The sequence below is a fragment of the Meriones unguiculatus genome, chromosome 11 (genome assembly GCF_030254825.1).
Source record: "Meriones unguiculatus strain TT.TT164.6M chromosome 11, Bangor_MerUng_6.1, whole genome shotgun sequence".
Lineage (NCBI taxonomy): Eukaryota > Metazoa > Chordata > Mammalia > Rodentia > Muridae > Meriones > Meriones unguiculatus.
In genome coordinates this window covers 2,428,394-2,450,637 of record NC_083359.1, presented here as the reverse complement: position 1 = coordinate 2,450,637, position 22,244 = coordinate 2,428,394, and the positions used below count along the sequence as shown (strand labels likewise).

Sequence of the window (22,244 nt, the reverse complement as noted above, 5' to 3'; positions counted from 1 at the left end):
CTCAGGAGGCAGAGGCTAGCCAGGGCTAAAACAGAGACGGAGTCTTGAAACACCAAGAATTAAAAATTTGAGGTCTGTTTGCTGGGCCTGAAGCTCTTCCTAGCAGCACAGCCTTCGGAGAAGGCAGAGTACCCACTGCTCCGGCTCTGCAGTGAGATCTTCAGCATATTCAGCCCTGGCCACGTGGACGAGGAATCTCGTTGCTCAGTGGCCACTGGTGCTGTGCCCTTGGAATGAAACCACACAGCCACCTACTCATATTTTGGCTGTGTTGTACTTTCAACTGCACAGAGGGTTGGGAACCAGATGCCAGGATGGGCAGATCTGTGATGCTAAGGGACTAGGCAGCCGTTGGCCCAGAAGGGAGGAGGGAGTTCTGGCAGCTCTGCCAACAGCTGTGCTGGACGTTGAGGGATGAAGCCATGAAGGTATTTGGTCACCCTGGTATTATCCCTTCTTGCCAGCTGTCTCTTGGTGACTCAACCATGGGAAGGCACAACAAAGCACATGACAAAAATCTCGAGCCTTTTAATCCTGGCAGGACAAGGGAAGCCAAAGGCAGAGAGTTCATTAAGTTTTCATGAGCAAGGGTTAGGGCCCGTTCATCTTTATTAACTAGCCCTCTTATCAAATCTCTGGTTTTCTTCTTAAAGACAGGAAAGGAAGAGAACTTTGTTGAGTTGGTTGCATGTTGAAGAAACGAGGGTGCTTCTTGGTGGCCCACAGAGCAGGTCAGAGTAAATGCTCAGAGGGGCTGGTAGGTGGATTGTCGTCTCCGGGTAATGCAGAAGGCAATGAGCACCAGGGTGAGGAGGCCAAGGAGAACCAGGCCAATGATGAGAGGCAGCCAAAGGGACTGGTCACCGGCACAAGAGAAACCTGGCAGGAGAGTGGGGACTTTTGGGATTGCTGCAGGGAGGACGGAAGAAGGCAGATGGCGGAAGTTGGGCTCAACCCCATAGTTCAGAGCAGTAAGTAAAGGGAAATAGACGCCTAAGAGAGGAGGTTTAAAAAGAGAGCAGTGGGAGACTTCCCGGAAGGAAGGGGGTAGGGAGGGCTTACATGGCCCAAAGTGGCCTGAGTCGGGCAGCTGAGCAGCCTGGATCCGCAGGGAGAGCAGGTCCAGGTGAACGGCCGGAGAAACAGCTACGCTTGCATTTCTGCAGCAGAAGCTTCGGCCCAGGGGAGCTTGGAGCACTCGGAGAGATAAATTCTGAGCTGAGAATGTCCACTCTGAAGACATTGGAAAAGAGTCAAACCCAGTACACACCTAGCCCCTGAGTCACCCCTCCCGGGACACCGGCTGATGAGGGGGAGGAAGGGCCACTCACGCGAGGCCCTCGGGAAGGACACGTTGTACTCCACTGCCATGTAGCTGAGGTAGACCGCTCCCTGGCTCTGCTGTGGGTCCTGGGGGTGGGCAGAAAGGCTCGGCAGCGGGGGCAGTGGCATCCACGTCCACAGAGCAAGGAGGGAGGCTCAGGGGTGTAGGTGTGGAGTACGGGAGGGTAGAGGATGAAGATGCTTAAACCGCATACCTGTTTGAATCCAAAGGTGAGCTGTCCATACGGAAATGAGAGAGACAGGTGGGGAGAGGCCCCGTCACAGCCCCCCAGGACCTTGGTTTTGTTGGGATTCAAGACAGACGTCCCCCAGGCCTGCATAAGTCAAAGAATAGTGGGTCGGAAGCTAGTGGATGGGCCTTACCTCTTGTCCTCTCTAAGCCCCAAGTTAGTTTTACCTTTCCTCCACCCTGGGTTGGGTATAGGATTCGAATCTGAATCTGGGCCTGGAGCTGAACACAAGGGTGGGAGTGATTAGTCCATGTGTAGTTCCCGAGAGCCTCCTGGGAGCCAGGGCTCGGGCTCGGCGCAGGTGGAGGTGGGCCAGGGTGGGGGCCGGCGGTGGAGATCCCTGGAGTTGCCGCAGTGCCATTTGTGATGGGATGAACTGTGGTGTTCCCATGAGTAGTGGTGGTGGCAGGGCTGTGAGTGGCAGTTGTGGGTCCGGAACTGGTCGTGCTGTTCCTTGTTGGATGAACTGTGATGTTGCTGTGGCTGGTGGTGGTGGGCCTGTGGCTGGTGGGGTGTGCCGTGCTTTCTGTAGCTGTAGGTGTCAGGGTGAAGGATGGCAGCAGAGTGGCAGCTTTTCTGTGAGGACAGTCTTTCTCTGCTCCTTGGGCTTTCGGCAAGAAATTGGTTGGCAACCCAGGTGCAAGCTCCTCCCTGCTCTCCCCCCGCAACCCCCCACTTCTCCTTACCTACAAGCAGTCCCACCGAGATCAAACACCACACAGGGAGTGGCATGGTAGAGCCGGAGTCCTGCTGGCTGCTCTAGGTCCTCTCTCAACCCAATCCCCTCTGCCTCCACTTGAGGAGGAAATGAAAGTTTTACTTCCCTTAACTAAGATAATCCCACCCTAACCCTGACTCAGACACCTCCGTGCCGGCTGCCCATTTTAGTCACTGGTTTTCACAATTAAGCTGTGATTGGCAGTGGCCTTTTGAGTGGGAAGCAACAGGCTTCCTTCCTTACCACGTGAGGATGAGGCAGCTGACTCACAGGGAACTTACCTAAGCAGAACTTGCTCTGCTTGGCAAGTTACAAGGGAGAAGCGAGGGCCCTTTCGTCAAGGGCCAGAAATCCAACCCCACCCGTGCCCACCAGTACTCGATGGAGACCTAAAAAACAGCTGAGACGGGCAGTTAGCACCAAGGTCTGGGTTAGGCCTGAATCCGAAACTGAGGCTATTACTTCCTTAGAGCTGGAAGCATGTGGCATGAACATTCTATGACCTTTCTTGAGTACCAAATTTCTTAAGCACGCAACATAGTGAAGCCAGCAATGAAGCAGTGTGGTCGTCAGGGGAAGCTACCTGACAAGTAGCAGGTGGGTGGGAAGGGAAGACACAAGAAGCCCAAACAGGCAGTTTCCAAGAAATTTTATTCAGAATTTTGTGTTTGTTTCCTGAATCAATAAATACTATACAAAACAATGTAAAAATGGCTACCATTTTCTCTCCCCTGGCCCCTAACCTGGGGACAATTCCCTGGACCACCTCATTCAAGGCTTCTCTCCCTGTAGATTTGGTCCAGCAAATGAGGCCAAACATGTTTTAGCCCCTTAACTCACTTGGCTGGGGTAGGAAACCCTTTAGAATCAGGTGACTGGGTTAAGGGAAATGGTTTAGTGTTTTGGGGGGAAGGGGAGACGGCGCCTGGGGCAGAGCCTACCCCAAAGAAAAGGGTGTCTAAAATGTTCAACGGCTCCTTTTTGCCTCAAAAAGTGACATTTATTCAAAGAGAGAGAGAGAAAAAACAAAAAACAAAAACAAGATGTCCATCCCTTGGCTCCCTTCCCCCCCCCCTCCAGCTGTTCCTCAGCCCCCCAGGACTGAACCCTGGCTAGTGCCAGGTTGCAGGCCAGCCCCTCAAATGAGGTCAGCAACATTGAGGGGCATCTCTTCAATGGAGGTGTTGTAGAAAGTCTCGATGTCTCGAAGGGTCCTCTTGTCTTCCTCTGTCACCATGTTAATAGCCACACCCTTACGGCCAAACCGGCCACCTCGACCAATTCTGAGGGGGAAAGGGTCGGTTAGGAAGGGAGGCGACACCTGGGCTCTTCCCAGCACAGGGTGTCTCCCACTGACTTACCTGTGGATGTAGTTCTCCCGGTTGGTGGGAAGGTCGTAGTTGATGACTAGGGAGACCTGCTGCACATCGATGCCGCGGGCCTGGTCAAGACAGACAGCATTCTGTCAGAGCATGCCACCTTTTACCCCGAATAACTAGGCATCCATGTCGGCAGCCAAAGGAAGGCAAAGGAAACAAGTGTCCCTTGTTTACCAGAGACTCAGGCATGCCTGGTTTTCTTCCAAGTTGCTACGTTCCTGAAAAGGGCACAGCTAGCCCCTTGGAGAGGGAATCACCTTGGACTTTTCTTCCTTTCCCTGAACATCATCTACTCACCAACAGGTCAGTGGTAATTAATACTCTGCTGGAACCAGACCGGAACTCCCTCATGATCACATCTCGTTCTTTTTGGTCCATATCTCCATGCTAGGAAACAAGGATGTGAGCAAGGTAGCACCTGGCTTCTGGCGATCCAGCTTTGCCACACCACATGCACGGCTAGTCACAGGATTTTAAAAACTCACCATGGCAGACACGGTGAAATCCCGGGCATGCATCTTCTCGGTGAGCCAATCCACCTTCCTTCTGGTGTTGATGAAGATTACCGCCTGGGTGATGGTGAGTGTCTCATACAAGTCGCACAGCGTGTCAAGCTTCCACTCCTGGAGACCCGGAAACATCAGTCAGGGGCTATACCCAACAACTTACTACCAGGCCCGCCTCCTGCACGGGGCCCCACCTCTCGTTCCACATTGATGTAGAACTGGCGGATACCCTCCAGAGTCAGCTCTTCCTTCTTGACAAGAATCCGAATGGGGTCTCTCATGAACTTCTTGGTCACCTCAAGGACATCAGAAGGCATTGTAGCAGACAACAAAACTACCTAGTGAGAGAAGATCAGCCACGATGAAGCCGGTGAACACACCACAGCCGCGCGCGGTGCCTACGCAGAGCAGACTGCAGCTTCTTACCTGTGTGTTACTGTTAAGCTTTTGGAATATATCATAGATCTGGTCCTTGAACCCACGGCTTAACATTTCATCTGCTTCATCCAGTACAAACATCTTGATGTATTTGGGGGCTAGAAAGCAGAAGAGACACCAACACATACATAATCAGAGAAACACACAAGTCTCTTGCTAAGAGAGCAGCAAGAAAGAGGCAGGCAGTCTGCTCTCAGAATACAAGGACTGATCCTTTGCCTAAGGCCTCCCTGCCAGGCCAGAAACAAGCCCTGGTGAGTAGAACACTACCGGGCTACGGCAACAGGGAGCCTGGCTCAGATGACACGCATGGGGTTCATCACAGAGCATCCATTCCAGGCGGAACACCGACAGCCAAGCGAATGACACCTGGGAGCGTGCCCTGGCGATGGCCAAATGGTACTTACACAGGTATCTCCGGTTAAGCATGTCGAACACCCGGCCAGGGGTGCCCACGATGATGTGGGGAGCCTCCATTTGCAGCTTCTGCACCTCAGCGCGCACATTGGTTCCCCCAATACAGGCATGACAAGAGGCACCCATGTAGTCTCCTAATGCCATAACCACCTTTTGTATCTGAACAGAGAAGCATCTCATCAGCTCGGCCTGTACCAGGCAGCTCTTACTCCCAGGCACACGTCCGCTCACCCCCACCACGCCGATCGGCAGCCCCAGATCCACCCTGCTTCCAATCCCAGGCCAGCTTCCAGCTCAGAACCCATGCTCTTCACCCTGCCAGACGTTCACTGACTGCAGACTGCGTGCCGCTGAGCGTTTCACTGAGCTACGCTCCTGGCCCACATGCAACAAAACCCAACCTTGATGACAGAAATACAAGGCTCTCAATGTGCTCATTTCATTTTCTACGGACGTACGTTAGTAAGCAGACTGCTTCCCAATACTCAGCTAGGTCCGAGTCAGAAACAGACTAACATCAGGCTCTTATGTGCCCTAGGCATGAAACAGCTTTGGCCACCAGAGCAGGCATCAAGCTAGGATGAACAAAGGACTGCCATCTGCTCTGCCCCTGACTGATATAAGATCAACACCACCACCAAGGTGTCTCTCTGCCCATTGCCAGGGGGTTCTTCGTGAGGCAGCTAACCCTGCCAGCCAACTGGACTCCCAACAGCCTTCTCTTCCCATTTTGTTCAGGAAATGGGCAAAGGAAGTGGTTTTGCTGGTAGAGAGGCTGGCTGACAATCAGGCCAACAATACTGTAGCTCTAGAAGCCACCAGTAAGACCCAACAGCAGAGGCTACACTTGCAACTGTTGTCTTTTTTCCCCGAGACAGGGCTTCTCCATATAGTACAGGCTGTCCTGGATCTAGGTCTGTAGACCAGGCTGGCTTCAAACCCACAGACCTGCCTGCCTCTGCCCCCCTGGGACGAAAGGCGCGTGCTAACACCAGCTGTTGTCATTCTTAAGCCAGTCACTTAAAAGGGCTGAAGGCATTCTTACCTGCTGAGCCAACTCACGAGTGGGCGCCAGAACCAGAGCCTGAGTGGCCTTGAGGTCTAACTCAATCTGCTGCAGGATTGATATGGCAAACGTAGCCGTTTTCCCAGTCCCAGACTGGGCTTGAGCAATCACGTCATAACCTGTAACAGAACAAGAGTTAAGACGTTAAGTTGTGCGGGGCCTTCATGACATCAGTAGAGAAACTAGACTGTTTTCGTGTAACAGGGTTTCTGTGTAGCCCTGGCTGTCCTGAAACTCATTCTGTAGAACAGGCTGGCACTGAATTCCAAGAACTGCCCCCACACAAATCATGGACCAGCACCACCAGGCCAAGAAACAAGATTGTAAAATAAAGTGTCAGGGCCTCCACAACCTTTTGTCCCATAGTATTGTGACAAGGTCCAGAACACCAGAGCATTATGAACTCACACAGCTCATCAGGCCAGACACACAACACCCAACCCCGTGTCCAAGGCATGACCAGTATGAACTAAGGGAAATAAATGCTGTTTCCTTCTGTCGCTGCGCCCACAAACTCCACGCCTTGGCAGTCCACGTCTGTCTGGAGCGTGAAACTTACCCTTGATACAAGGAAGAATAGCTCGCTGCTGGATGGCAGAGGGCTTCTCAAAACCATAGGCATAAATACCACGGAGGAGGGATTCTGAGAGGTTCATGTCATCGAAGCTGTCCACGATCTCATTCCAGTTACTCTGCAGGACAGAAAGACATCACAGCTTCCCAGCTAGTGACGTGTTTACACGGCTGCACAGCCACCCCACCCTCCAAGGCTGCCGCCATTCTAGATTTCTGAGGTCACCACGAGGTGCCTGTTCACTTCACACACAGCAGAGAGCGGGTCCCAGCCTCACCTCGATGACGCCTTCAGGCTCCATCCCATCGGGGCCATTGTCTCTGGATCTATTGATTCAAAACATTACTTTTGCTTCCTGCTCGACTAGAGCAGGGAAGCAACAAGCCCATTCCCGATCCCGTTCCCGTGTGTTCCCACAGGGCCACGGCGAGGCACCTTACAGCCGTCCTCCTTTAAGGTCGAGGGGCCGCGAAGGTGCGCCCGCACACACGCAACGCCAGGCCCGGTCTCCGAGACCAGGCCCACATGTCCCGGGCCCCGCGGGCCAGCACCTCCCTCCGGCGCACCGAGGCCACCGGAAGTCCCGCCCTCCCCCTCCGAGTTCCGAGGGTGGGCCGTCCCCTTCCCCCACGTCATGCCGCCCGCGCCCTCCCCCACTCCCTCCGGCCGGCCCCCCTCCCGTCCGCAGTACCCGGATGTGGGAGGCCGCGGGCGGTGGCGGCCTCGCGCACAATGAACCCCAGCCGCGCTAGCAAGGGGAGAGATTGCACAACACAGACAGGCCAAGCAGACTGGGGGAGGGGAGCCTCTCCAGCGGCCATGTGCTCACTCGCTCCGCCGCTCGGCGGCGTCTCCCCCGCCGCGGAACAATCCGCAACCCGCCCGCCCCCGTCGAGCAATGGCGTCGCCCTCCCATACCTCAGGTCGCTCACCCCCGAAGGAAAGTGGACCTGCCCATCCGCAGTTTGCCCACTGCCCGGCTCGGGCGGCAAAATGGGCCCGCCCGCCCGGCGCCGGGTGGGCTCGCGGCGCCTCCCGCGGCCGCTCCTCCGGGTCAGGTTCAGTCCTGGCCGTCAAGAAAGCCAGCACCCTGACCGGCCGCTGCTTGGCCCGGCCCGGCGCGCCCGGGACTGCGGGAGGCCCCGGCACCCCTGCCGCCGCGATGGTCGCGCCAGAATGCCCCGGAACGCTCGCGCGCCCGGCCGCCGTGCGGAGAGCCCAGCAGCCGGCTCCGGCCTCCCCGCTTTCCCACGCCGGTCGCGCCCGCGGCCTCCCTGTCGGCTCGGGCCCGGCACCCCCTCGCGCCGCGGCCTCGAGAAGCCTCGCGCCCCCCGCCCCGGCCACCGTCCTCCCCGTCTCCGCGCCGGCCGAGGAGCCTCCCGTTCCCCGCCCTCCGGCTCGCCTCCCCGAAACCGGGCAGGTCCGGGGCGCCGGGCCCCCGCCCCCGCCCCCGCCCGGCGAGAGCTTCGGAGGGCAGCGGCGGGGGGAGGAGACAGTGCCGTGCAAATGCCTTTCTTACCGAGAATCCTGGCTCGCAGACATGATCCTTAGAATCTAGGGCGGAGTGCCCGCCTATCGACCACTTATAGAGCGCCCGACCCCGCCCCAGCCATCGCATTGGCTTGGCTGCCTCCGCCCCGCCTGCCGGCGCTCTGCAACCCCACGTGACGTTACTTTGTAGGCGCCTCAGCCCGTACGCCCTATTGGGTAGTTTGAATGCCTATCAAGGCCGACGCCCGCCCCGCGGCCTCATTGGCTGATGCGCCCGCCCTTCTCGCTGGCGCGGAAGTGACATACATAAGTCGGGCCTCGCGGCCGGGCAGCCATCTTGGAGCCCAGCACCTTTACACGTGCGGAGGCGATCGTGCCCTAGTCACGTGGCCCGGCGGGCCCTATCAAGCGACGGGGGCGAGGCCTTAGCCTCTGGAACTTCCGGGAACTCGGGGCTGCCGCTCTCCTTCGCCTCTCCTACAGATTTCTACGGGACCCAAGTTTTAATCTTCTGTTCAGAGCAGTCTGGTGTGTTCAGTGTAGAAGGGCAGGAACTGTAGCACTGTCCCGCTACACGAAGTTTCCTCGAGTGGAGGAAAAGAAGGGCTGGGCCCCATTTCTGGGCTCCAGGGAACCACAGGGATGTAAGCTGTCAGGATCCCGGCCAACTCCATTGTGGGTTCCTTCAGTGTCTGCTCGCAGCTTGTCAGGCGTCCTTATTCTCGAGGTTTCGTTCCTCCTCCTCCTGCCCTGGATGATTTGTCTGTACGGTGAAGTGCTGGCACAGAAAGCTGGTCTGAGCTCTCAAGACCTGAGAAGGGCTAACTAAGAGCACTCACTAGCTGGAGACCTGAGATGAAATACATGCAGTATTTTAAGGCTCCTCAAAGAAAAGCACCACTGATGTATCTTCAAAGGATCCTTTATTGACCAGAGCAGGACCGTGGCATTTTTATATATATTTATATATAAAAAAAAGTTTGAAGATCTGGCAGGCAGTAATCCCTTTGCCCGCCCACCACCCCCAATTGTCCTGCCCCCTGAACACGGAAGGAGGAATGGCTGCTCCACCTAGGCCACAAGGCAACATTCCCCTAGAGAGGGAGAAAAGGGCTTTTATGTGGCCATTCCCTTCCCATCAGAAACCAACATTCTCGCAAAGAAAACAAAATACAGAAACCAAACATTTAAATATGAAAATCCAAAGGGAATTGGGTGGGAGAAAAGGAATTGGAGTTTCTTGGGAAGGGTCTCCCTTGTTCCCCTGCCCATTAATGGGCTAAGGGTCTGGGGTATGAGGCTCACACAGTGAGTTTGCAGTGACACAGTTCCTTGTAGATCTGCCGTCGGAGTTTGGGCATGTCCTGCTGGGTGAAGCTGAATGGCTGAGACAGGGCCAGGTGCTTGCAGTACTGGGTATTAACAAAGCAGGCCGTGAGAACCATTTACTGACCACCCCTCCCAAGTCAGGACCTGTGCTGTACATTCCACACAAAACACATCTTAATCTTTCAGAAACTCCCCATTTCTCATACAGACTGGCCTTAGAGTCTAATAGCCGGTGGGGCTACATTGCCGGGCGTGGTGGCCTGTGATCCCAGCACTCCAGGAGGCAAAGACAAGTGGATCTCTGAATTCCAGGCCAGCCTTGTCTACAAAGCAAGACCAGGACGGAGACCAGGACAGCCAAGGCTGTCTAACACAGCAACTGTCTCAAAGAAAAAAATACATAAAAAATCAAAAATCCCCAAACACCCTACCTAATATATCTGATGTACTAGTGAGAGAAGATACATTGAGTTGAGAGGAGGATGTTGGGACTAAAGCCAGAGAACCTGTACCAACTCTGATATGGACACAGGCCTAAGGACAACCTAGGAATCCAGGGTTTCTGTGCTCTAACACATGGGTATTTCCTGCTGTACAATTCGGCTGCACTCACTGAGGCAAAAAGCAACTTAGCCACAGAGCCTAGCGCTAAGGTGACTCATCTGCTTACCTGTAACACAAAGGCTCCACAATCACTGTCATTATTCTGCCTGGCCACATTCTAGGAAAGAAAGAACAAGAATCTGTTCATCTGTAGCCTCCTGGAGGTTACGCGTTCAATTTCCACCTCTCATCCACTACCCTCACCACACTACTCCATCCCCTCTGGAGACTCACCATTTTAAAGTAACCTTTCCAGCCGTGGTGGAAGTCCAGTCGGTCTTTTTTTACTGCTTCTGCCTGCAGATACTTTGCAATATGCTGTGTGGACAAGGAAAAAGAAAGCGATACCTTCGTCACTTAACAGCCTAACGCACACTATGGTGGTGGCAAACACCGTGCTCAAGTCGCCCACTCCTCAGACTCAGCCCACAGTCCTTAAAATGGCTGCCAGATCTCCCTCCATCTTTACTACTTGTTTGCCCACAACCTCCTCACACCTTAGGACAGCGACGGTTTAGTGTCCGTTGTGAGTCAAAGTAGGTGATGGTGCGTCGCCTCACGTCAACTGAGATAAGTGACCAGTGCACCTCCAGATGGATGGGGATCAGCAGCAGCTCCTTGTTGAAGATGTCCACCTGAGGAGAGAGTACTTGGTCAGACACACACAGAACCCTGCCCACTGCCATGAGGACTCTAAAGAGAATATGCAACAGGCAAAGCATGTATAAAACGCAGATCACGGATTATGAAGCAAGGCTCAGCATCACATCCTAATACTTTTGGCAAGTTTTTTTGTTTTTTTTTTTTTTTTTTTGGTGGGGATAGTGCTTGTCAGTCATCTTGGGGTCTCCTGTGTGCTAAGCAACCACTGTACGGATTTACATCCCTATCTGTGGCTTAGATTCTGTGTGTCATATGTGCCATGCATGTGGAAGCCAGAGGAAAACTTTTGAGCCTCTGTCAATGTCCATCCTTTAAAACTGAGTCCCTCACTGACTTAGCACTTATCAAGTAAGCTTGTTGGGCTAGCTAGCAAGCCCCAGAAATCCACTTATCTCCACTGTTGAAGTAACAGCACCTGCCCCTGGCCTGGCTCTGTCTGGGATCAAACTCAAATCCTTGTATGCACTTCATAGGTGAGTTACCTCCCTGGCCCAAATGTTTTGTGTTTTTGGTTTCGAGACAGGATCTCTCTACACAGCCCTGGCTTTCTGGAAACTCACTACCAGGATGGCTCTTCAAACTTACAGAGCTCCTCCTCCTTCTCCCTCCTGACTGCTGAGGTTAAAGGTGTACACCATCACACCTGTTGAGACACTTGATGGTGCCAGGTACTTATAATGTAAGAAGTCTAGGTAAAACCCAGACTTGGGGACTAGAGAGATGACCCAGGGGTTCAGAGCACTGGCTGCTCTTCATGAGGAGCTGAGTTCAGTTCCCACACCCACACGGTGGCTCACAACCATGTGCATCTTGAGTTCCAGGAATATGATGGCTGCTTATGGCCCCTACGGCACTGCATGCATGTACTGTAGAGACATTTATGCAAACAAAACACCCCACACATACAACAACAGTGATTTTTAAAAGACACACAAAAAACAGACTCAGGTTTTGGTGCCACACTGCCAGGATTGATATCCAGCTTCTACATTACTGGTCCGTGACCATGAGCGAGCTACTTAACTGTTTATACCTGGCCTGATCTGTAAGAGGGAGCAGGCAATGTACCTGCCCTCACTCACTGCAGGGAATAAACTTAAACTAGTCACCTATCCACAAAGAACGCATGGCCTGAAAGAAATGCTCAGTCAATGTCTACAGTCACCCTACCACAAGTCTTTTTGTGTCACTGAAGACATGAGGAAACTGCAAATTGGGAAAGTAATTGCTCAAGGTCACAGAAGTAAGCAACAGGACAAGAAAGACTTAAATTTTTAATAACATGTTTATTATTAGGAGGAGGGGCCACACATGCCAGGGTATCTGTGTGGAGGTCAGAGGACAAGCTGGTTCTCTCCTTCCACCACGTGAGTCCCAGGATCACAAGTCATCAGGCTTGGCAGCAGGCACCTTTACCTACTTTACCTACTTGCTGACCCACAAAAAACCCTATCTCAGGCACACACATAAACACATACACAAAGCTAAAGTTTCTGTGTTTTAACTGTAGTCACTCTGCTTCTACTGAGTAAACCTGTGCACAAAATTTAAATGCTGGAGCCAGGGCAGGGTTGCGGAGCAGTGGCGAGCGATGCATGGCTATGGTTTTAGGTGCTCTTAGGGGGAAGTGGGGAGGCAGTGGTAGGTGACAGGAGGAAGAAGACAAGTGGGCATTAGAACCAATGTTCCTTTGTCACTGCAGATCAATTATAGGGCAGAGCTGCCTATGGAGATTCTTGAATCCACCTCAAGCCAGCCCCTCTCCCAATATTTCCTATTACTTAAGCCCAAAACCCAGATATCACCGTCCACTGCTCTCTTCATGTCCCACATGAAACCTGCCACAAAATTCTCCTGGTTCCAACACCTGACGCAAACCTCCTCCCATCTCTCCCACCACTTCCGCCCAGCTTCTTCCCCTTCATTCCATCTCTGAACGGGAACATCAAGCCTGAAGCTCTCTAGTCTGGTAGGGCTGGTAAGATGGCTCAACAGGTGAACGTGCTTCCGCCAAGCCTGACCTCCTCAGTCCGAGGTCTGGAGCCCACATAATGGAAGGAGAGAACTGACTCGGACAAGCTGTCTTCTACCTTCACACTCACAACATGCACATCCACACCCACAGTAAGGATGCACTGGCGTCTCAATGGACACAGAATAACAGCTGCCTGTCAGTCCACCTCACGTCTCAGCCTCTCCTCTGCCTAGGTCTCTACCTTTCCATCCTTAGCCACTGTGCTCAAAGCATATTCTTTTTCTACCTGGGTCTCAAATACTTGCTGTTCCTTTTGCTTAGAGCACTGCTTTCCAGACCGCACATGGTGACTCCTGTCATTCAGATGTGGAAGGCCTTACTAGGTCAGTAAGACCTACACCCAGCCTAAAGCACCCACCTCCCTGCTTTTACATTACTCTTTTATCCCCTGTGTTTATCCCCTGTGACTAACCGAAAAGTAACTTACCCTCATTCCACCAAGGCACGGTTTTTTCCTTATTTAATACTGTAGCCTTAGTTCCCACAGTAGTGCCTGGCACGTAAGACATTTACTGTTTAGCAGATGATGACTAGGGGGGAAGGGCTCTAGTTGCTACACAAGCAGCTGTGAACTCATCACTCACATTTTTGGTCCACCTTTTCACCCCATCATAACCCTTGGTTCGGAGTTTATCATAGAAGAAACTGTTGAAGAAGTGCACCTGTGCCAAAGACACGAGAGAGCTGGGTAGAGTTAAAGGGCCTCAGAGCTGCCCACAAAGCCGCCCTTCCGCCCTCCCAAATCCACACTCAGTCGGCCTAAGTGAAATGGCTTCAATGACTGCCAACCTAGTTCACTTAATAGTAAACTTTCTCTTACAGGTAGTTCCATGCCTCCATTCTTGGGGTTGACTAAACATGAAAACAGATTAGTTTACAGATCTAAAATGCATAAATTACCCAAAACCCAGGCCCTAGTTATATAAAATGAAGAGATGAGAGGGGATGTAAAAAAAAAAAAAAAAGCGAAAGTTTTGGGGACTAAAGAAACTGGTTGGTGCTCAGTTGGGCTGGTGCATGCTTTTAATCCCAGCACTTAGGAGACAGAGGCAGGCTAGATCTCTGAGTTTGAGCTTCGTCTGCATATGGAGTCACAGGGAAACCAGGACTACACAGAGAAACCCTGTCTCATAAATATAAAAAATCCCAGAGGAATCTGGTTGGACCCACCTTTTCAGGGACGGTGTCCATGACCAGGTCTCCATACATGTTCATCACCTGGGGAAGGGAAAAGGCACCGTGCCCTGAAGGGTATGGCAGGGGCACAGGGTTCCCATGCCAAAGGCCCCGCTCTGCAAAGGCCTTTTCAAGCCCTTTTACCTCCATCCTCTTACCTGGTCATTGAGCCAGTTCTGTCCATATAAGGTCCCCAAGTCATCCATGGTGAGCACATGTCGTTTATAGGATACCCGGAAGCCCCTCACCATGGCGTTGCCTGGCATCCGCTGGTAGGACTGAATCAGCTGTAATACCAGACTCTTCCTGAACAGGCCAAAGTTTGGAATCATACAAGAGCTACTAGGCAGGGCTGGGGCAGCCTGAATACCCACTACGGTCTAGAAAAGAATCTAAAACAACAGTTCTTTTTCACAAGGTCTCCCACTCCCCAGGAAGAGGCTAGGAGCCACTCAGGCATGCCTTTTCATTGTCTCAGTTTCCTAAGAGAAGACACCCCCCCACACACACACACACACACAGTCTTATAGGGCTTGGCACTTTGCTACAGCTGCAGCCCTTAGGTCCCCACAGGAGACCCCCCCCCCCCCCAGCCATGAGGTCCCAGCCCTCCTCCAAAGCTCACCTGGAGGGTGTCGAGAACTCCTGCTGGAAAATGTCCTCCAGCTTCTCTACAACTTCATCAGTGCTGAGGGGGATGAGACTGCCGTAAGTCTGAAGGAATTCATCTAAGATGCCTACAGGGAGGAAGGGGGCACTTCAGACTCTCATCTAGGAGCTGGCCAAAAGGAGACTAAGCTCTCCAAAGGCTTACTCTGCACGCAGGTCACGTGTTCCTCCCGGAGGGGGCTGTGCTGGCCAGCCTTCTCCCCAGGTCGATCTGCCTCGTCTGCAGTGCCCAAGTCAGAGCCCTGAAAAAGTTCCTGAGCCACATGGTCTCCAATGCTGCACACATTGCTGATGAGTATGCTGGCATCAGGGGGTGGCAGGCTGCGCTCCCCTTCAGGACCAGATAGTCCCCCAAAGCCATTGGGTAGAGTACATGAGAGAAGACCTAAAGGGCACAGAAATAGGACAGGCATCAGAAACTGGCCAAGTCAAAGAGCTGATGCATACAAAGGACAAGACCACACAGACCGAGAGAGAAGCCAGCAAGATAACCTCATGGAACGCAGACCTTCAAAGCCCGATGTAAGGGCATCCAAAGAGTCTGTTTAAAAAAAGGGTATGGTGGAGCACGCCTTTAATCCCGGCACTTGGGAGGCAGGACTCTGTGAGTTCAAGGCCAGCCTGTTCTATAAAGGGAATCTAAGATAGCCGTGGCCACACAGAGAAACCCTGTCTCAAACAAACAAAAAAGAGTAGTAGCTATTCACAAGCAAGAGGAAAGGCAGACTCTGAGAGCTGCTTAACAACTAACAGTGCATAACCCAGGCTCAGGAATATACGAAGATGCTCAATTATTGCGCTGGACTTCTCCAAAGAAAAAAATATTCTAAATAAAAATGTTAAAATCTGGGACTGTAGAGATGCCTCAGCAGGTAAGAGCACTGGCTGTTCTTCCAGAGGACCCGAGTTCAATTCCCAGCACCCACACGGTGGCTCACAACCATCTTGTCTCCTCTTCTGGTGTGCAGGCGCACATGCAGGCCGAATACTGTATACACAGTAAATAAATAAATCCTAAAAATACACACATACACACACACACACACACACACACACACACACACACTATTGGTAAATGTCCCATTCCTCAAGAGCATGGAATGCTGCTCTGTGCAGACATGTGTCTCTAGACCAATCCCGAGAGGACGGAGGCTTGGGAATGGACTGCACTGACCTTCCTAACCAAAGCTCCCTTTGTCATCTGAAGATCTCAGCACAGGTACTTAAGGGCTTCTTTCCTACCGCTGTGTCAGGCGGCATTCCTGCTCAGAACCCCTACTCCTACTCCCACAGGATAGGAGCTTTCTTTGCAGCCCAGGGAAGCCTTGATCACTGTCTTCGCCTCCCAACTGACAGGATTACCAGTGTAAGCCAGCACCGGACTTTCAAATTAAGGCTTAATGAGATCATTTCAAACTATTCTGAATGCCTCACTCTGCTTTCGGTAGGCTCAGCTCTCACCAGAGTGACAAACTCCTGGTGCTCCAGACTCTTCACCCTTCCCACTCCATTTCCCACCTTACCCGAATCAGGGTCCAGAGGAGACTTTGGGGTCCACCTTAGTCCATCTTCCTCCATGGGGGCCCCAGAGGGCACTGGTGGAGACCCTCTCATCCCATCCTCAGCCATGAGAGCACCTAGCAGACCCAGCCGGGGTGGGGGCAGCCCCCTGGGGGAGTCAAAACGACAGCAGGGTGATGGCACCTGTGGCGTTGCACCCCCTTCCTGGGGTGAGAGATGGTTCTTGGGGTGCACGAGGTTCCGCCGCCGGCCTCGGTGGCGCCCCCAAAGCTTCCAGTGGAATGTCAACGAGGTGCTTTTTGAGTAGAGCAGCATCTGGAAGGCTCTCAAGGCTCTGCGCCGGCGCTGTGAGCAGGTTTTTCTATGAGAGGGTCGGAGAGGGCGAGGACGCTGGGAGGCCCCCAGTTGGCCCCATCTAGGGGGTAGCCTCCAAACTGCTACTTCTTCCTCCTCTTCCTCCTCCTCCTCTTCCTCTTCTTCACTAGCGGAGGCATCAAAAGAGGGCCGAGGGGCAGGGAGACGTCTAGTTGGCACTGTGGTCCCTGACCCAGGATCTGGCCCAAACCCACCACCTGACTTAAGCCGGGGTTTGGGGGGAAGGGGCCAACGAAGAGGCTCTCGTCTGGGGTTGGAGTAAGTGGTGCCGGGTCCTGGAGGCTCAGGCCCCCAAGACCCGGTCCCTTGTATAATCTCTTTCATCTTCCAGGACCCTGTAAAACAAAAGCTTGAGTATTAGAATCAGAACATCCTACTCCTACCTCCAAGATCTAACTGTTCCTTAGCATTTTTCCCTCCAATTTCAGATACAAATAAAGAAAAGTCTATACACAAGGAACCCTTCGGAGTTTGTCATTCCATCCCTTGCCCGGGTCTTGCAGAAAAAAATGACTTAAGAGGGAAGCCTAGGGATTTTATTTCTCAGACCCTCGGGTGAAACCCCGTATTTTTAAGCTCCCCTTTAATGCCACTATGGTGTCCTTAGGATAAGTCTGACGGTTAATTTGCTCAGGGAGATGGCTCAGTCAGGATTCCTGATATGAGTACCTGGGAAGACAACTTTCGCCAGGAAAACTTTGTTTCCGAGTAGGAAGTTCCCTTTCACCTTGGAATGATACCGGGGGAGGGGGACACACACGCCTCAGGTGTGGGGGAAGGGTGGTGCCAGGGTTATGGCTCAGGAAATGATGAGAGAAAGGTGTTGAAGAAAACTGCAAACAGACCGAACCGGTGCTTAGCGACTGAATCAAGGCACAGGACGGAGCGGTGGGGGTCAGACACACTGGCCCCTCTCCAGCGTTATGAAGGACCCGAATGCTTCCCAGCCCGGGCACAGTTCCGAAAGCTCGGGCGACTCGGCACACACCGGTCATTAAGTCCTTTAAAGGGCCTCTTGGGCCCAATTAGGTGCGAGCGAAGACCAGAAATGGAGGAGGCCACAGAAGGGCGGGTGGGGGGGGAGGGGAAGGGGCGTCCTCACCCGGAGCGGGGAAGCCCGGCGCACGGGCCCCAAGGCGGGTGACTCCGCCTCAGGCTTTCCGGCTCATCTTTCGGACGGCGGAGACCCCGCCACTCCCGCTGTCTTCAGGCGGAGCCGCCTCGATTCGCGACGCCAACGTGCTGGGCCGCGCGCCGTGCCACCCCGCCGCGGCCGCTCAGCCTCCACCTCCGCCGCCGCCAACCTCCCCTCCTCCTCCTCCTTCCCCTCCCACGAGCCCCAGGCCCACCGCCGCTGGCGGCGCACAGTTACGACGTCACACCCGGCGAGCGGCGCCGGCGCGGCCGCCTCGCGCCCGGCCCCGCCCACCCCAGCGCGCCCGGGCCTCCGCACGGCCCCGCCCCGCGAGCCGGGCGCCGCGCCGCGCCTGCGCGCCCCGTCCCGACGTCTGCGCGCGGCGGTCCCGCTGCTCGCCGGTTTGCGCCGGCGTGTCGCGCCCGGCCCCACGCTCCGCGGTGCGGCCGTCTGTCGCTCCGAGCGCCTCCGGGGCCTGGGCTCGGGGTGATCCCGTGCGCTTCCCGGAGCAGGGCCAGGATGTCCGGGCCCTCCAGCAACCGGCCTGTGGTTAGGCACATGGGGAAATGGAGGCGGGACGGAGCCCAACGAATTTTGGTTTTTTAACTTTAAGTGGGACCTGATTAAGCTGTGCCGGGGCGTCCAGCACATGTGACCTTCCTGGATACCGCTCCGGTCTTGGAGAGTATTTTGTTGCTGTTTTTGTTTGTTTGTTTGAGACAGGCTCTCAACCCGTGTAACCCTGGCTGGCCTGGAACTCGCAATTTAGACCAGGCCGGCCTCGAACTCGCGAGATCCGCCTCGTGAGTAGTGGGATTAAAGGTGCACCAGGCCCAGCGTGGAGGTTTACCAGGGGCGTGGGGAACATGAAAGGCAAGCAGGCCAGCGCTTCGTAAACGCATCTTCCCAGTTAGTAACGAGAATTGGGACACAATGGAAGTGAAAGCCGGGCTTGTAGATTGAGGAGGCTTGAAGCGGTGTGGCCCGGACACGGCTATTCCCTAGCCGAGGCTGCCTTCTGTCCTCAACCTGCCGCTAGATGGTGGTGCTGTTCCTAACGCATGGCACTGGACCCTGGCGAGTAAACAAGGCTTGGCACAGTCCTCGAAACCCCCTCAATACACGCAACAAAAGGATTTGGGGCTAGGTGGGAGATAAACGCAAAATATTCTACCATTTTAATATCCATGAAGTCAGGGCCCAGAGAGTGGGAGCAGAAAAGGCAAAGGGAGGAACAAGAGTCACCAGGTCAAAAGCAAGGAGGGCTGTACTTGACCATTTGTCCTTTGTGGGGGTAGACCCAGACTGGTCTTCCCAGAGGTTCAAACCTCTTAAATAACAGTCAGAGCCTCACCAACCCCAGGAAGGTTCCGTGCGGAGAAAGGCTAAGTTTTGCGTTCGCCCGTGGAATCTTGACAGTGAGAATATCCCCTTGATGTAAATGAAAGACACCTGAGGAAAAAGACGAGCGGCCAGATGCTCAAACGGCCATCCAGTTCTCAGACGTTTCCTTCTGCCTACTCCCGTCCCTCCTCCATTCTGATATTATGTTTTAATTTTTTTTTTTTGGTGGGGGGGGTCCAGATTCAAAACAGGGTTTCCCTGTGTAGCCTTGGCTGTCCTGGACCCGCTTTGTAGACCAATCTGGCCTTGAACTCATAGCAACCCGCCCACCTCTGCCTCCCAAGGAGGCAAGGATTAGGGCCTGCACCACCGTGCCCAGCTTGGTTAGGGAACATGTACGTGTGCAGAGGGCAGAAGACTTTTGAGACTCGGTTTCTTCCTTCTACATGAGTTCTTGGAATCAAGTTCAGGTGGTGAGGTGGGAGGGACGGAACAAGCCTCGTTAGTAACCGAGCCATCTCACTGGCCTCTCGAATGTTTGAGACAGCCTCATATGATAGCCCAGGCTGGCCTTCAGCAAGCCTCCTCCCTCAGCTTTATAGGCGTGAACCTAGTTGTTCACAGGCTCCTAGTTCACAGTTACTCCCTGTGCGGGCCTGGGCATCTTGTTCTCCACTCTTCAGATTTACCCCTACACCCAACTCGCTACCCTGACTGGCCACAGGAAGTCAGCTCTGCTCAATGTGACCTGCTCTGCTCACGTCAACCCCTTCTGGCCCCACAGCTCTCACCTGCACTGTAACAGCTATTGTAGGCGCGGTCGGGATCGGAAGGCATACTTTGGATACATCGGAAAAGAGTCTCCTGTTTCCCTTGGCTTTCCCGAGACACCACCTGACCCATGGTGAAAGTCACATCATGAAACAGGACCTGTCGGGGAGAGAGAAGAGGCTAAGGAAAACCAGGCCAGCAAGACTCCGTCCTTCGAGGACTTGGGAGCCCGATGCAGGAGCCAGGCAATAAAGAGAGGTCTAAGCTTGGGATGAGCAGAGGGATCAGGGTACTTTAGAGGGATGGCAAGCTGGCCTCCATGTCCACATGGTGGGCTCAGGGCTTGTCTGTAGTTACCTGGCTGTACAGCAGATAAATTCCAGTGTCCCAGACTCGGACCACACATCCGTGGGCCTCCAGGCCTCCCCCACGCCTAAGAGCTGCCTGCCACATCACCTCGGTCACATCAGAGTCCTCTGGAGGTGAGCAGTGTGGCGGGTCAGCTCTCTACACCCAGACACACGAGGTCTCCCCATTTTCATTTCTAGGATTCTCTTGGCCCCAGCCCCACAGTTCCTGGTGGCTGCCCCTCCCACAAGGCCATGTTTAAAGTCAGGCTCACCTTTGGAGGTAAGGTTAACTGGAACAAGATGCAGAATGGAGTGCTTCTCTGAGAGGGAAGGAGGAAGCAGTAGTGTTGGCCCTGCCCCTGGAGTCCACCCTCCACCTCTGGTCAGCTCCCGTCAGCATTCCCAGGCTTCCAGCTCACCTCCCACCCCACCGAACCCGGGGCTCGCTCACTCTTGCGCCTCTGGGTGAGTACTGCTCTCCGTCTCCGGGGTTTCTCGCCATCCTCCCAGGCTTCCTGGACAGCAGGACCCTGCTCACGGAAGACCAGCGTTTAGACAGCCTTCACTGCCCGCCCTCCTCCACACTAGGAATTGCTGAAATTTCTGTACCTGTGCCTAGGCCCCTAGCCTGGGCACTGATGGCCTCTCAGGATGTTCTTGCTAATCTTTAGCGCTAATCTTTCGCAGTTAGTTTTCCTGGAACGGCTGTCCCCCCTCGACTTCCAAATCCAGGGCCACCTCTGGCACCCAGCTGAAATTTTGCAGACCGAGAGCCCGGAGACCCCTCTGCCGTTCGCCCTCCAGCCGCAGAGTCACGTCTCCCTCTACCCACCTGCTCCCCGAAGCTCTGCCAGGGAGACTCTCCCCGCTTCTGGGAAGGGGCTGCGCTCCGTTGCAGCCGGCTCACCTCCCTCCGGAGGCTTTGCAGCTCCGTCTGTTGGATCAGCAGTGCGACAGCACAGGTCACAGCCCCCAGAACCGCCCCCCAACTCAGCCAAAGAGCAACTGAAAGGGCTGGCTCTCGGACCGAGCCCCCCATGGTGCCCGGAGATGAGGCTGGCATTAGCTGGGGACCCTGCCAACAGCTGTGGTCTCAGCAGTGAGGTGGCTGGGAGGTAGCAGGGAGGGTGGGAATACAGGCAAAGGCACAGAAGGGAAGAGCGCGTTACGCAAGGGAGAAATAAAAAAGGAACTAGAGAAGAAAAGGGAGAGAGGAAGAAATCAAGCCAGAGGTGCTGTTAGCACTCCTGGCCCCCACCGAGAGCTGGTGTCACTCTGGTACACACACCCCAGGCCTCAGGAGATTTTGGTGCCAGTTATCTAGGAAGGACAGCGTGGCCCAGGACACCCAGAAGGAGCGGCCAGCATTCAGGAGCCCAGGGACAGCCCCTGAGCTGGAGGTGGGAAGGTCTGTTGGTTACGGGGCATGGTGCCAGGAGCAGGAATTGGCAGCACTGAGGTTCAGAAGGTGAGCGTGGTAGACTCTCTGGGTCAGACATGGGTGAGATCTCGAGGAGGTTTGTTAGGGGTGACTGGAGATTTTAAAAGAAAGGGATTTAGGGGCCAGCAGGAAGGAGAACCAGGGACAAGAAACTGGCAGGGCGCTGGGGTTAAGGCTGGGCCGGGTGTGCTGGAACCTGGCCTGCACTACTCCCTGTGCTGAACTTGGCAAGCTGGACTTCCTGTTTCCCAAGAAGAGTTCTTACATAAGGCTCTCTGGACAAAGAGAAAGAAAAAAGCCCCAAGCCCCCCAGCCACTGTAGCATTGCTCCCCAGACTCACATAGCTGCCTCAGAGTCCTTCCTGAGTCTCTGAACCCCCTCCCAGCCTGGCTCCCACACCATCTCCCCATCTCCTAGCCAGGGCCTGTTCCAGCACCTGCCCAACTGCTGAGTGTCCTGAGGCTGTCAAGAGGAGGGGCCCTGCTCCTCCCAGCCAGGGATTCCCCTGCAGGAGGAAATGTGCCTGCAAGGGAAAGGAGGCTGCCTCTGCTGTACTTTGAGCAGAGGGCCAGGTGTTCTGCTGTTTGTTTGTTTTGTTTTTTTTTTCTGGTACCTTTGTGCTTCCTACTCAAAACTGGAAATTGGAGGCGTGCAAGTCCCTGCTCCCC

The 22,244-nt window shown here is 54.2% G+C and overlaps 4 protein-coding genes and 3 non-coding genes across 7 annotated transcripts; all 7 read right to left on the bottom strand.

The window, feature by feature from the left end:
* Positions 1–508: 508 nt before the first annotated feature.
* On the bottom strand, positions 509–2,419 carry Cd68 (CD68 molecule). Its single transcript, XM_021648214.2, has 6 exons — positions 2,261–2,419; positions 1,742–2,181; positions 1,539–1,658; positions 1,332–1,410; positions 1,063–1,233; positions 509–879 (listed from the first exon to the last, which is right to left on the bottom strand). The coding sequence occupies exons 1-6, from the start codon at positions 2,304–2,306 to the stop codon at positions 746–748; spliced, it is 990 nt and encodes a 329-aa protein (XP_021503889.1). The 5' UTR covers positions 2,307–2,419; the 3' UTR covers positions 509–745.
* A 505-nt stretch (positions 2,420–2,924) lies between these two features.
* On the bottom strand, positions 2,925–8,337 carry Eif4a1 (eukaryotic translation initiation factor 4A1). The gene is made up of 11 exons (XM_021648212.2): positions 8,192–8,337; positions 6,950–6,998; positions 6,658–6,790; positions 6,078–6,217; positions 5,023–5,191; positions 4,604–4,713; positions 4,372–4,515; positions 4,157–4,294; positions 3,969–4,058; positions 3,654–3,733; positions 2,925–3,575 (listed from the first exon to the last, which is right to left on the bottom strand). Exons 1-11 carry the CDS (start codon positions 8,212–8,214, stop codon positions 3,431–3,433), a joined length of 1,221 nt encoding a protein of 406 aa, XP_021503887.1. The 5' UTR covers positions 8,215–8,337; the 3' UTR covers positions 2,925–3,430.
* Positions 3,796–3,935, bottom strand: LOC132646577 (small nucleolar RNA SNORA67). Its single transcript, XR_009584840.1, has one exon. It is a non-coding gene; the product is annotated as a small nucleolar RNA SNORA67 (small nucleolar RNA).
* Positions 4,805–4,943, bottom strand: LOC132646632 (small nucleolar RNA SNORD10). The gene has a single exon (XR_009584884.1). It is a non-coding gene; the product is annotated as a small nucleolar RNA SNORD10 (small nucleolar RNA).
* LOC132646589 (small nucleolar RNA SNORA48) lies at positions 5,558–5,701 on the bottom strand. The gene has a single exon (XR_009584852.1). It is a non-coding gene; the product is annotated as a small nucleolar RNA SNORA48 (small nucleolar RNA).
* Positions 8,338–9,069: 732 nt separating the features above from the next.
* On the bottom strand, positions 9,070–17,935 carry Senp3 (SUMO specific peptidase 3). Its single transcript, XM_021648179.2, has 11 exons — positions 17,637–17,935; positions 16,162–16,869; positions 14,784–15,023; positions 14,595–14,706; positions 14,128–14,275; positions 13,964–14,011; positions 13,378–13,455; positions 10,593–10,730; positions 10,330–10,413; positions 10,163–10,213; positions 9,070–9,575 (listed from the first exon to the last, which is right to left on the bottom strand). The coding sequence occupies exons 2-11, from the start codon at positions 16,856–16,858 to the stop codon at positions 9,465–9,467; spliced, it is 1,707 nt and encodes a 568-aa protein (XP_021503854.1). The 5' UTR covers positions 16,859–16,869; positions 17,637–17,935; the 3' UTR covers positions 9,070–9,464.
* An 889-nt stretch (positions 17,936–18,824) lies between these two features.
* Positions 18,825–22,120, bottom strand: Tnfsf13 (TNF superfamily member 13). Its single transcript, XM_021648181.2, has 6 exons — positions 20,967–22,120; positions 20,586–20,664; positions 20,407–20,454; positions 20,142–20,260; positions 19,805–19,943; positions 18,825–19,121 (listed from the first exon to the last, which is right to left on the bottom strand). Exons 1-6 carry the CDS (start codon positions 21,195–21,197, stop codon positions 19,012–19,014), a joined length of 726 nt encoding a protein of 241 aa, XP_021503856.1. The 5' UTR covers positions 21,198–22,120; the 3' UTR covers positions 18,825–19,011.
* Positions 22,121–22,244: the final 124 nt, after the last annotated feature.